Source organism: Barbatula barbatula (genome assembly GCF_947034865.1).
Source record: "Barbatula barbatula genome assembly, chromosome: 5".
NCBI lineage: Eukaryota > Metazoa > Chordata > Actinopteri > Cypriniformes > Nemacheilidae > Barbatula > Barbatula barbatula.
In genome coordinates, this window is record NC_136769.1 from 21,784,804 (window position 1) to 21,798,335 (window position 13,532).

Sequence of the window (13,532 nt, forward strand, 5' to 3'; positions counted from 1 at the left end):
CGTAAGCGCATAGTTTTAATGCAGCAATGCATGCTGGGTAGATGATAACGCTTAACAATGAATTCAATGCTCACTTGTTTGTTCTGGCAAGTCAAGACATCACTGCCTAGGTGAACACAATTTTCTTTGTTAGGAACCAGTTTACACTAATCTTATTAGGGTTAGTCATATGTATTGTGAAGTGCAAACGTGTGTTCTGTGAAACCTTCCTGTTCTTATCAGACACTTTGTCGGTTCTCATCCGATCCAACAGTAGACAGCTTACATTCGTGGTTTGCATAACCTGCGTGACTTGTTTAGATGTATGCAAAATGTCAGGGCAAAACAGAAACTGGCTCTTCACTTGAATGCATTTCGTTTAAACTCGTTTTTAAGTTAAAGACATTAAAAACCATGAGGTTATTCTCTTCTGCAAACAGATCTTACACCATCTTGACATGGATTTATCGGCTGTTGTGCTTTCGCTACTTGAAGTTGTGGTTTTGTAGACTACCTCTCATATGTGTCTGCATTTATCTCATTTACTGGAACTTCATGAGATTGACATCACCGGAAGACTGGGACACAATATATCAGAGGTGGGCTCACATACACTTCCTACAGGTTAAAATAATCCAACAACAGGAATACGGATTTATAAATCTGAGACATGTTATCATTAACAACCATTTTATGTACACTGTGAAAAAGTAGTTTTTACAGAAAAATACCAGCAGCTGTGGTTGCCAGGAAAATTCCATAAAAAAATACGGGAAAAGCACGTAAACAGCTTTGCAGTTTAAAACTTCAAGGCAAAAACTTGAAGCTGTGTATGATCTTTTGAGTCTTTTATAGTAAGAGCATTTCTTTATATAAAATGAAAACATGGACCTAATGCATGAAAGTGAAAACGTTTCATTTACTTGTTTTTTAATGAGGATTTAATAGCAAAGAAATAAACTATCAAAGTCTCTTTTAAACAAAGCAGCATAACATCAGTACCTCATTGCCTGAACTTGACATAAACACAGACTCCACTCTTCATCATAGTCATGACCCACAAATCATTTATTGTCAGAATCTATGGTCGCCAGTAAACTACTGTAAAAATATGGGAACATCCTGTTTTTATTCATCTAGTCCATTGACAGCGGAGAATATGAGCCACACCCACTATTCATCATGGAAATATATCAGAACACTGAAGACGATCACCACTTGTGCTTCACAGGGACTGCAGCATAACATCCCTGACTTGATGTTTTATTGTCGTTTGAAGTCACCATTATTGTGATCAGTGTTTGCTTTAGTTGGGCTCTTTCATCCTTCATTTGCTTAGCAGCCAAAAGAAAAAAGCTGTTACGACAGTGGTTTGTTTGAAAGATATTATTTGCTACAAAAACTATCAAAAGAAAATGTGCTAAGACTCTTTATCAAGCATTTTTTATGATGGTGATTAGTTTCTTATTTGGTTTTTGTTACAACAGCCTGAATGAGCTTACATTGGAGACCCACATTTCCAGCAACAATCCATATGAACAGTTTTTCAACAGTTAAAAGGTCTGCATTTAATTTTTGACTCGGACATCAAGAATAAGTGTATGAATCTCATCCGGGGTGACCAACAAATGAAAAGTAAACTGCCGCATCTTAATAGGTTTTTTTCGGTTGTCAACATTGTTGAGATGAACGGGTTTATTCTCTGCTAGTTTGTTTTTCATCAGTAAAATAAATGAGGATGACAAAAATGTGACACTTTAAATGTGATGACGATGTGTGTAGTGCCAAAACTCTAAAACAGGCAAAAACATGAAATCAGTTTTGCTTTTATTTTTTCCACCTGTTTCTTTTTCATCACAGTTATAAAAGCCTAGGGAAAATCTTGTCAGCAAAGGGTCAAGATCCCAACCAAAGCAAACACTCATCATAATGGCAACCATAATGGTGACTCAACAAAAACCAACAACATATAAACTTGTGTTCATTTCTTAATAAAAACGTTTGTAGACGTACAACAGAAATAAAGTGACAGTGGTGTCTGTAAGTGAAGGTGGTAATAGTGTTTTTTGAATTGAAAAGAAACTCCTTGTAATTAATGTGGACTTTCACTGTTAATTTCCCAGATATTTTTACAGTGTTTTTCTGTATTTGCATGTTTGTTATTCCCAGATAACAACCTCTCAACCCTTATCACGCAGTAACCTGGATGCAGCAAATTATTTTGACAAATGAAATATGGAAATATCTTTTAATAACATATATGACTTTATATTTACACATTATTAAACCAAATTGCCTGTTTGTGACATTTAAACATCGTTTCTTACCTTAAAACTGAAAGTAAACCAGGCCATATCCAGAACACTCACACCTGTAATCACACACATCATCAACACCTCCCTGCTCACTGGCACTTTGCCATCCACATTCAAACAGGCCCAGATCACACCCCTACTCAAGAAATCCACATTGGACCCCGCAACTACCGACAGTTACAGACCTGTCTCTCTCCTCCCATTTATTGCTAAAACATTTGAAAGGGAAGTTTTCAACCAAGTTTCCTCATACCTATCCCAGAACAAACTACTGTATGACACGCAGTCTGGCTTCAAAACAAACCACTCCACTGAGACTGCACTGTTATCGGTCACAGAAGCACTGCGGCTAGCCAAGGCGGAATCCAAATCCTCGGTCCTGATTCTGCTAGACCTATCTGCAGCGTTTGACACGGTCAATCACCATATACTGCAAGCAACCCTGTCATCTCTAAAAAACCCAGGCTCCCCTCTCCGCTGGTTCCAATCCTACCTCTCCGGCAGATTGTTCAAGGTGTCATGGAGGGGCCCGCTGTCCACTGCTCACCACATGATCACTGGGGTCCCTCAGGGATCGGTGCTTGGACCGCTACTTTTTTCCATTTACATGACATCCTTCTGACCCATCTTACAGGCACACGGCTTTTCGTATCACTGTTATGCTGACGACACCCAGATCTACATCTCGTTTTACCCAGACAATACCACTGTAGCAGCTCGCATAACAGCCTGCCTAGATGACATCTCAGCTTGGCTGAAAGAGCATCACCTCCAGCTGAACCTGGCCAAGACATAACTACTTGTGTTTCCGGCACACCCCACGGTCCAACACAATCTCACCATCCAACTTGGCAATTTCACAATCACTCCCTCCGAATCAGCCAGGAACCTCTGTGTCATATTTGATGAACGCTGTCCTTCAATGATCACATTGCTAAGACAACGCGATCATGCTGATATGCCTTATTCAACATTCGAAAGGTTAGACCCTACCTCACTGAGCATGCGGCACAACTTCTTGTCCAGGTCCTGGTAATCTCAATGTTGGACTACTGCAACGCTCTCCTTGCTGGACTTCCTGCAAAGGCTATCAAACCACTTCAGCTGGTTCAAAATGCAGCAGCACGCCTCATCTTTCAACAGCCCAAAAGAGCTCATGTGACACCCCTTTTCATCTCTCTCCACTGGCCAACGGTTGAAGCCTGTATCAGGTTCAAGTCACTGATGTTTGCCTACAGGACTATCACTGGATCTGCACCGGCACACTTTCACACACTCCTACACCCCATCAAGAACCCTGCATTCAGCAAACGAGCAGCTTCTTGTTATGCCTTCTTATAAGGGCATTAAATTGCTTTCCCGCTCATTCTCCTTCACAACTCCTGTTCACAATTCTTCCTGGTGGAACATTATTCCTAATGCAGTCCGGTCAACCAAATCTCTCACAACCTTCAAAAAACTACTTAAAACACACCTCTTCTGTGAATACTTGACAGGCAAATAAATAAATAACCCTCTCTCTTCTCACAGCAGGTGGTGGTGTAGCTTTTGTTGATACTAGTAACTTTGTATAAGCACCTAATGTACTATTGCTCTTTTATGACATATTGCTTATTGCTCCCTGAACTCTTTGTAAGTCGCTTTGGATAAAAGTGTCTGCTGAATGACTAAATGTAAATGCAAAAAGCTTTTCCTTGTGGAAGGTCTGCATTCGGTAAAAATTAGCTAATAAAATATTTCTAATTCATATTTCATGTTCAATTTGTTCTCATGTGGCAAGTAGCCGTGCAAGCGGGATAATGTACAAGCAGCCGGCTGTTTTCTTCTGTGATAACAACCAGCTGCCTGTACATTATCCCTTACTTATATAAGTAACAGGACTGAGGGTTTTAGCATATAAATAGCAAATACATGATATATAGCCACATGCTGTAGCATGAAGAAACTCAGCAAATTCTAGTGATTTACCGCATATGTGTATTTTTAAACTACACAATTGACATCTATGAAATCATTTAGATAACAGGACAGTATTTTCAAAATGACGCTCCAAGTTGTCGTTACAATATCATCAATATTTGTAAAAAAGAAAATGAGAGAACTTACATCTGCCCTTCCCATGGCCTTCAACAGATCCAAATGATGCAACTTGCTGTTGAAAACCTGATAATGGAAATTCCCCAGTTTTTCAGGGGGGGGGGGGGGATGGGTTAGGGTAACAGGTCTGTAAAAACCTGGGGAAATGACTAACATTTGTTTTTCTATCTAAGATTTAGTTTTCGAATAAATGTATTTGAAGATGATATATGGAGTTACACAACAATGCAAAACATATATATTTTTAAAGATTTTAATCATTATATTTTATGGTGAAGTGTAGTGTTGGAGACTGGGGACAAGCAATAAACGCTATTTTTCAGTGTTTAAGGTAGTTATTATCAATCTTTTAAATGTTAAAGCTAAAATTTGCAGTTAGAATAGTATGTTGGAAACTTTGCCTTATAAAATGTATTTTTGAAATACTTTTCATGCATATTTACACGTACTGTATAAAGTCCTCGGGACAGAAATAGCATTGACTTTCATGACAATCAGCACCTATAATGTACACACTCCAAAAAAAGGTGCTATATAGCACTATATAGGTTCTATGCTGGTAATAATATGGGAACCACTTGTAGTAGCCTACTATATAGAACCATATTTGGAGCTTCAGGATTTTTTCAGAGGTTTTTTGGGATGACAGAGGAGCTATTGAAGCGCTGATGAACTATACGGTGCTACTGCTATATAGCACTTCAGTCACCCCAGAGAACCTTTGAAGAACCACTGAAGCACCAAGATATGGTGCTATATAGCACTTAAAGTGGTTCGCTTATGATTCTTTAGAGTGTATCGTTGCATATTTGCATATCATACACATATATCATCCAATCCAAATACTATTAAGTTTAAGCATTTACTCCACACAGCTTTGCAAATTTACTTCTAGAAATAATCTCAATGACCCTTCATGCATCTGAGAATATTACAAACACTTCTTAATAATTGTTGAATGGAATAACCTGTAACTCAATTCTCTTTTTTATGGAAAATAATGTTTTAGTTTTATTTCCCCATGATGCTTTGCTCTTTCAGGGCTGCTTCAGAAGCTGAACAGACTTGGGTTGAAACCCTTACAGCTGAAGAGGAGGTGAGTTAAACACACTCTTTATAAGTTTGTAGCCTACAGTCTGAAATGTGTCAATACCAAATAACAGTTATTTTTACTTTCCTGTTCAATTCTACATTTGAACTACTATACTATATAGACCACTTCTGATGATGTAAACAGCGCTGTTCCAAAAGAACTTCCTGTTTCAGTTTTTAACACTATATACAAATGTTTGAACAAGATAAAACCAACAGAACATTTACAAGCAAATCAATATCTTTATAAAACGGTTTCATGATTAAACACAGCTATGACCGTTTCACCTAACGATTCTGTGTATCTCTATACACCCCTAGCAACCACCATCAGCAACGTAAACAAAATAGTAACTTTTATGTATGTTTGGAAGCGAGTTAGCATTTTAGGACTTCCGGTTCCATCGCATATAAATGTCACAGATAATGCAACATGGGCACAAATCTCTAAAAACATTGTTGGGGATTCATTCATGGGGTAATTATACTTACCAGGGAACACGTTTTTTGTGAGTAAATTAGCCTAAAGGTCACTTCGTGTAGGAAACACTTCTATCTAAAAGAGCATTACATTGACAAGTTACAAACTATGCTCACAACCTGAATTACAATATCAAAACCTGTACACATCCTCCATCATACAGGATTTACACCACATGATTGCAACAATGCTTTCCTGGACCAGCAGTAACAATATCAAGACATTTCCCTGCATACTGTAACTCAATGGCAGTAACCTCGACACCCATATTAGAGAAAATATAAAAACTTTATTAAGATAAATTACAGAAAGTTCTTAAAGGCAGAGAAGGAAATGATGTCCAGAAACGTTTTTTGTCATGCTGGTTGGAAGTCTCCTAACATCCTGATAGCAATTAATAAGTAAAGCCAAACATTGGTATTTTTAATTATTATGTATCGTCTGTGAAAGGTGTAGGGTCAAAAACCGTTGGACCAATTACTGCCCTCGGTCCAATGGGAATGATACGTCATGTGTACAGTTTCAGTCACGCAGACACCATACGTCATCAGCGCGCTCATATGCGATGTGCAGGCATCTTAAAAATGGCGGACAGAGAGAGCAGGCACCTAGAGAGCAGGTACCTGTTCGTTATTTTAGTAATGTATGAAGTCAATTCAATGTCACATATATTTGCAACAATAAATAAAATTGCAAACAAAAATGATGATTTGCAAAAGAAAAATTAGGTGTTGAGAGAAAAAACTCAAAAATAAAGTACTGCGACATAAAATTAAGTTTTGCGAAGAAAAACTTCATCAGCAATGATTTTTCAGCACATCTTTTCCTTCGCAATACCTACTAATTAATTTGCACCGCCCCTTAAATTCTGCGTTTCAGCCAACTGCGCTTTTTCAACTCGCTTTTTCCTTTGCGCTTCACTTTTCTTTGCATTCTGCTTTGTGGCACTGGTTTGACATGGGGCGGAGTCAACTGATGTGGGCGTGTATAACGGTTCTGGACATGCCTTCCTGGTCCAAAATGTTTGCACGTAACCTTTCTAACCATTAAGAGCCTTGCTGTAATATCAAGGCTATGTAAACTGTCTTGTGTCTGAACAGAGGCACCGAGGCATCTGCATATGAGGCAAATAACACAGTTAATATAAACATGCACAACAAGGGATGTGCATTGAGTAGCCTACAGACAATCAGCAAGTTAAAGCAAGTCATATTTATACAAGCAAGTGACTGAAGTTATACGACCCATTGACTATGATTCTCTGTCCTCACACGCTCTCATGCTGCAGCGGTTCTCATGACTTCACTGATTCCCTTATGCTATAATTTCAGAATTTAAACGTATGTGATGAAACGTATATAGCCTGTCCTCATCCATGTTTTGTGATTAATATACATGAGGTGCAGGGGCAGAACTTGCATCAAAAGTGAAGCGGTCAGCCGCCATGTCGCAGAAATAGAAACCGTTTGTAAAATATAAATGGCCTAGTAAGGACAAAACCTCTGATTAAAGTCGCTGTTATCCGGAAGTTGTGACCGTTTTTACTTCAGTATTCTGACACATTTCAAAGTGAAAAGGAATTTCGAAGGAGAAAATTAGTGGGCGTGGCTTGTGTTTTTCACTGCAGAAAGTAATATATCAGCGAAACGACAGACCATCTTAACATTGAAAAGACAAATTAATTTGAAGGTGTTACAGGAGTTTTCCGACCCTGGCGTCGTAAAAGCTCACCGGCGCTATGTTGTGCAACTTGCCCATTCAAAGGCTGCATCTTCTGGAGGTGGCAATTGTTGACCGCAAGATTTAATTATAGACAGATTCATCTGACGCACATGCTTTGCCCAAAGTTAACTTCCAGTCTGTGTTTGGTTATTTTATATTTAATTTATATTAATATTAATTCATATTTTATCGTATATTCATATTCAGAACAAAACAATTTAGTGTCTATCCTAGAATTTCCATCTATTACAGATCTGGATTTTTAAGAAAATTTAAATGACATGAAAATGTAACGAGTTATGTGATTACTGAAAGATCTATAGATGACCATTGCTAAGTCAGACAATTTGTCATTCAGACGGTCTCTGCCTGCTCCTTAAGACACACCGTAACGAAGGATGACAGCCTGAGAAAACGCTTTAATTTCTTCGTGCCTGTCCTGCAGTGGCGAGATTCTTTTACTCCAGCAGTTTGGCAAAAGCTCCAGAATGCATCGCTGCCGTATGGCTGGAAGGGAGAAGCTTATAAAGGTAAATCATTAATACACTCAAACCATAAGCCATCAATGTTCTCAAAGGCATTTAGGTTTCTGTTTCTGTCCAGTGATAGGCAAGACTCTTTCTCTTCTTTGGCACTCGTCTACCAGTCGTCTGTTCGAGAGGAACACTTCACATGAGTGTGTGCGTTGTGCTGTGGTGGGTAACGGGGGGATCCTGAGAGGATCGGGACAAGGGAAGCTCATAGACAGTCACGACTATGTTTTCAGGTTTGTTTCTGGTGACCCTGATTCATTCGTATTAATATCATGATGTCATGATGATAATAACATTTATCTTTGTCTTTAGGGTAAATGGGGCTATAATCAAGGGTTTTGAAGATGATGTTGGTACAAAGACATCCTTCTATGGCTTCACCACAAACTCTCTCAAGAACTCTTTATTAGTTTATCAAAGGGACGGATTCAAGACCATCCCACATGAGCCGGTAACTCACAACTGAGGAATTACAAACTCACTTGGCAGTAAATATAATCAGCTTTGCAACTTTAGTGGCACATGGAGAGGTTTTCTCGGTCAGGTGTTCTGTGACTGTGAACAGCTTGTGAAATGAGGCACAATCACAAGTGTGAAACATTCATTTACCCGGGGTTAAAAGCAGGGTTTAGAAGGAAGATAACCCAAGATTAAGTCCAGCGTGAAAAGCCCTAATGATATCCCAGATATGTCAAGTGCTAACATTCTGCCAAATATCTTTCTTCATGTTCAGCAGAACAACTCAGAACAATTTCAATTTCGGGGTGGACTATCCCTTTAAATGAATAAAAAACAAGCTAACTCACCACTGTTAAAGGCAGCGTTAAAAAGGTATTTACACAGTGTTGCAGTATTCATTATAAATCATTTATACGTGCACATCATTAATTAAAAAATAATAATTTGCGCTTGTAATCTTTAATAAAAAATGTTAACCTCCTGTCCCCCTGGTCACGAGGAATGGCGCGAGGGGCTGCAATGACTGACAGATTGCATCTGGATTACAAATCTGACTCCATTGTGTTGGCAACACCCAATTTTTTACAATCAAATCAATACTCGATGAATGAAATCAAGTCCCGCCCTATAATTTTTTTTTATTCATGAAGACTTGAAAGTGATCTGTGTTCACACTGATCCGCAAAACAAGTCAAAAATGCTGTATTATAGGTTTCAGGCCAGTCGTTGGCGATTTCACTTTGTAAAGAAACACTATGCACCTCTGAACATACACAAGATTTAACCCAAAGTGTGTTTAGAGTTAAATGTAAATATTTTTATATTATATTTAATATTTAGAGGTGTATGTAAATATTGTGTTCCACTTTGCTGGAGAAATGTTAAGTTGCTTAGCACACACAGTATCGCAGTCTGCCGCTTGTGGATTTGGATGTTTTACACATGCTTACACATAATAAGCATGCACATGACATCATCATTTTGACAGATTTACAGTTTTGAAGTTTACACAGAAACAGTATAATAAAAAAATACTGCACTTTCAGACCTGTTTTTCCGGAGTGTTCAGGCTTCCAAAATGCTGTTGCCTTGTAAAAACTATCAAAATGTTTAAAGCGTTGTTGCGTAAACATAACCTAACACATTGTTTCCATAGGGCATTCGATACATTATTATCCCTGCACAAACTCGTGACTATGTGATGCTGGCAGCTGCTATCCAGGGTGTGTCTGTACCATCAGGTTTTGATGAAGGTGACAGGTGGGTGCGTATTACAAACATGAAGCTCAGAAATGACAAACTTTACTGGTACCTAACACACCCTTCAAACCAACTACTGTAATTGATGCTTATATTAGGCCCTCGAGATATTTCGGATTTAATCCTCGGATTCATCAATTCAGAATGATTCATCCATACTTCATTCAGTATGTGACTAAGAGGTGAGTTTTGTTTTTTATTACACATTAATCTACACAGATGTATTTCTTTTTGTCAAATGTACTTCTTGTATTTAATGAAACTAATTGTTTCATTGATTGTCAGGTTTCTGAACTCACCGCAGATGGAGATGTACAGGGATTTGTACATGCCCAGCACAGGTGCACTCATGCTGCTGACCGCTTTACACACCTGTGACCAGGTCAAGAGTGCAAACATCTTTTAAACAACTTTTTTCAGAAAAACATTTTCATTTCAAAACAGAATCATTGGTGACACTGTGATGCCACGGTCAGACTTGACTTTGAGTATGCGAAATTCATTCGGACGGTGGTACGAAAATGGGCGGAAGCGATTCCTTCATTTTTTACATTTCTGTACGCCGTGACGTTTTGATCTTCTTTTGGTCTCACGCACTCATGTGATGCGGATTCGAAGGTCAGAGTTCACCAAACATGACTTTGTAAAAATAAATAACTAATAGTAAACTTTGCTGCTATAATTCAAATACAACTTACTTACCAGAATAATGTAAATTCTACTTATTTAATATATTTAGTTTTTGTTAAATATCAAGTTAATGTACCTCAAAATAAATTATGCTGAATAAAATCATGTGTCTAACTCAAACATAACAGATCACTTACTTTCATATTGTTATATACAATTTTTTTACTACACAGATTGTCAAGTAAGCAGTAACTGGTGGTCTCTGTAGCCTACTGTCATTGGCAAAGTTGCTCCTCAATACAGAGTTATGTGCGTCCCTCTATAAGCACCGCTCTTCTGAACAACGGTAACAACTTAAAAATCCAAACTTAAAAAGAATGCCAAAGCTCCTCCTAAATCTCAAAGATAAATCAACAAAAAAGTATTTCTTTTTACTGAAAAACAATTACAATTACAATAATCTTGAAAATTAATCTCCTGATACAGTCAGATGCAAAGCATGCTGGAAACTACAGATCAACTGCCAAAGTAGTTATATCTACAAAAATTATTTATGTAGTCTCAACACAAAATAAATAAGTAAACTTAATGTGCCCAATTTAAATGGGTTTAACACAATGCAATTTAGTTGGATTGATTTAATAAGCAAAATAATTAAAATCTAAAAACAAAAATTTGTAGATTTTTATGTCATTTAAATTTAGTTTGGGTTAAAAACAGGAACATGATGATATGAAGTATATTTTAATCATTTCTTTTCATAACATAAATTAACGTTTTTAGCTTTGGTGGCTCTTGTAGTTAAACAAACCTAACTGATGAGAGACATATGACGTGAGCTCCGCTGCTGTACTCTTATTGATAGTCGCTCCCAAAAGTTGCAAATCATTTGCATACAGTTGAGCAAATCACATCTTTGTTGCATTGCTAGACACGCCCATTTCCTGTCACCTACGGTCACTGTTCCTCGTGTCACTGGATGTCTCTTGACCAGCATTGAAATGAATTACCCTTAAATGAACATTTTATGTCACACACTGCCATTCAGAATGCGGCATTACAGAACCACTGGACCTGTATGTTGAAACTGAAAGTACACAAGTTCATGTGTAGGGTTTTAGAAGAAGCCCGACTGTTGTTAGACACCTGTTGTGTCTCTTCTATTTCAGGTGTCTGCGTACGGCTTCATGACAGAGAATTATGAAGACTTTTCAGATCATTATTATGACTCAGAATACAACCCTCTGGTTCACTTCGCCAACCATGACCTGAGGATGGAGGGCTGGCTCTGGAAGTTACTGCACACTCATAAAGTCATGTGGCTCTATCAGAGACAAAAAAAGAACTGAAAAGAATTCTGCTCATGTCTGAAGCGCTTCTTATTTTTACATTTACATTTAGTCATTTAGCAGACGCTTTTATCCAAAGTGATTTACAAAGAATTCAGGGAGCAATAAGCGATATATCATACAAGAGCAATAGTACGATAGGTGCTGATAGAAAGTTACTTTTTATCCTGATAACACAATGAAAGAAAATAGTATCATGATGTGGTTAAAATAAAAAGGTTTCTTTACAATTAACTAAACGTAGTGTTTACTGTGTCTCAGCATGATACAAATAAGAGAGTTTCAGTGGGTGGCGTCGTGTGGAAGAACATTCGATTGTGATTTTACTGAATTCACAGAACTGGATGTTCATGAAATTATCTCATTTTTTCTTTGAATGAAAGTCATAGGCGTTTGACACAATGATGGCATGGAAAAAACCTTTCGAGTGAAATAACGTCAGGGAGGGTGTGATGTGGAATGAGATCAGGAGATTAAAAACATTTTGAAACCGATGACACTGATACCTGCATGTTCGTGTTGTTTTTTTTATTTAAGAATAGCTAAGAAATTGTATACAACTGTATAATATATTGTCAGTCAGCAGACTATTCAACCATTTCAGACCCAAATTCTGCTTTATTCAGGGACTAACTATCAATATGTCTTACTAGTCAATTTAATGTTTTAAAAAAAGGAAGGTAAACATAAGATCTACCTTTTCAGGATTTCAGCTGCGGCGCGTTCTTCGTTACTTCCTAAGCAACTTGTTGCACAAGGTACAGTATAAAAAGTCAAGTCAAGTCAGCTTTATTTACATAGCGCTTTTTACAATTGTGATTGTTACAAAGCAGCTGTACCAGAAAACATTGACTAAGTAAAACATAAAAGGATATGCAAGTCAAAACACAGGTCAAATATCAGACACACAATAAATCCCTATATGTAGTGTTGATTAAATAAAACTATATAATGTATTTCATAGAAAGAGTTTTGTGAATTGAACATGTAATGAATGTGATGTTTTGCTTTTAGAACAATGTTTATTTTAATATAATATAATATATTAAGAACCATTTTTATTTACTGTGGAAAGTCTTCGGTGAGGACCGGAATAAATGAATGAATAAATAAAATGTCCTGCTTTTCTTGTGAAGAAGATATTTGCCATATTAGTTTGTGGGACTTTCATATTAAATATAAAGCTTCTGTATGCATAGCTACTGTAATTAAAGGGTGTATTCCGCATTCGAATGCCGATGTAATTGCCAAAACTTTGCAGCGAGTACAGTATGTGGCTGTTGGTCTAAGCAGCATGAAAAACAAGTTCTATATGATTCTGAATTATTTATGGCACAGAAACTGCACAATGAACACTCCCTTTATAATCACTAATAAGCTGTCACTTGTGGTACTGGTGCACATTAGGCCACACACACCTTTTTGCTTAATACTATTACTAATATTAAAATTAATATTACTAGCAAATATGACAATTCATTTTGAGAAAATAACCTGCAGTCTATGACATCAATCAAGACACATACAATGCTCATTGACATGATCATGACTGCATAATCTTTAGTTCCCTTATATAATATCTATTAAGGTGGAATTGTAATAGACTGAAATACCA

General features: G+C 37.3%; 1 protein-coding gene across 3 annotated transcripts; it reads left to right on the top strand.

Moving 5' to 3' along the window:
- Positions 1 to 36: 36 nt before the first annotated feature.
- On the top strand, positions 37 to 13,021 carry LOC306894262 (alpha-N-acetylgalactosaminide alpha-2,6-sialyltransferase 2-like). Of its 3 annotated transcripts, XM_079456660.1 has the most exons (10): positions 37 to 110; positions 420 to 578; positions 5,433 to 5,487; positions 8,045 to 8,216; positions 8,290 to 8,452; positions 8,532 to 8,670; positions 9,835 to 9,938; positions 10,037 to 10,120; positions 10,224 to 10,320; positions 11,738 to 12,418. In XM_079456660.1, exons 1-10 carry the CDS (start codon positions 58 to 60, stop codon positions 11,915 to 11,917), a joined length of 1,206 nt encoding a protein of 401 aa, XP_079312786.1. In that variant the 5' UTR covers positions 37 to 57; the 3' UTR covers positions 11,918 to 12,418. The 3 variants fall into 3 exon arrangements, with proteins under 3 accessions (XP_079312786.1, XP_079312788.1, XP_079312787.1); XM_079456662.1 differs by lacking the exon at positions 37 to 110 and having other exon boundaries at positions 201 to 578; positions 10,224 to 10,279; positions 11,738 to 12,149; XM_079456661.1 differs by lacking the exon at positions 37 to 110 and having other exon boundaries at positions 221 to 578; positions 11,738 to 13,021.
- The last annotated feature ends 511 nt before the right edge of the window (positions 13,022 to 13,532 follow it).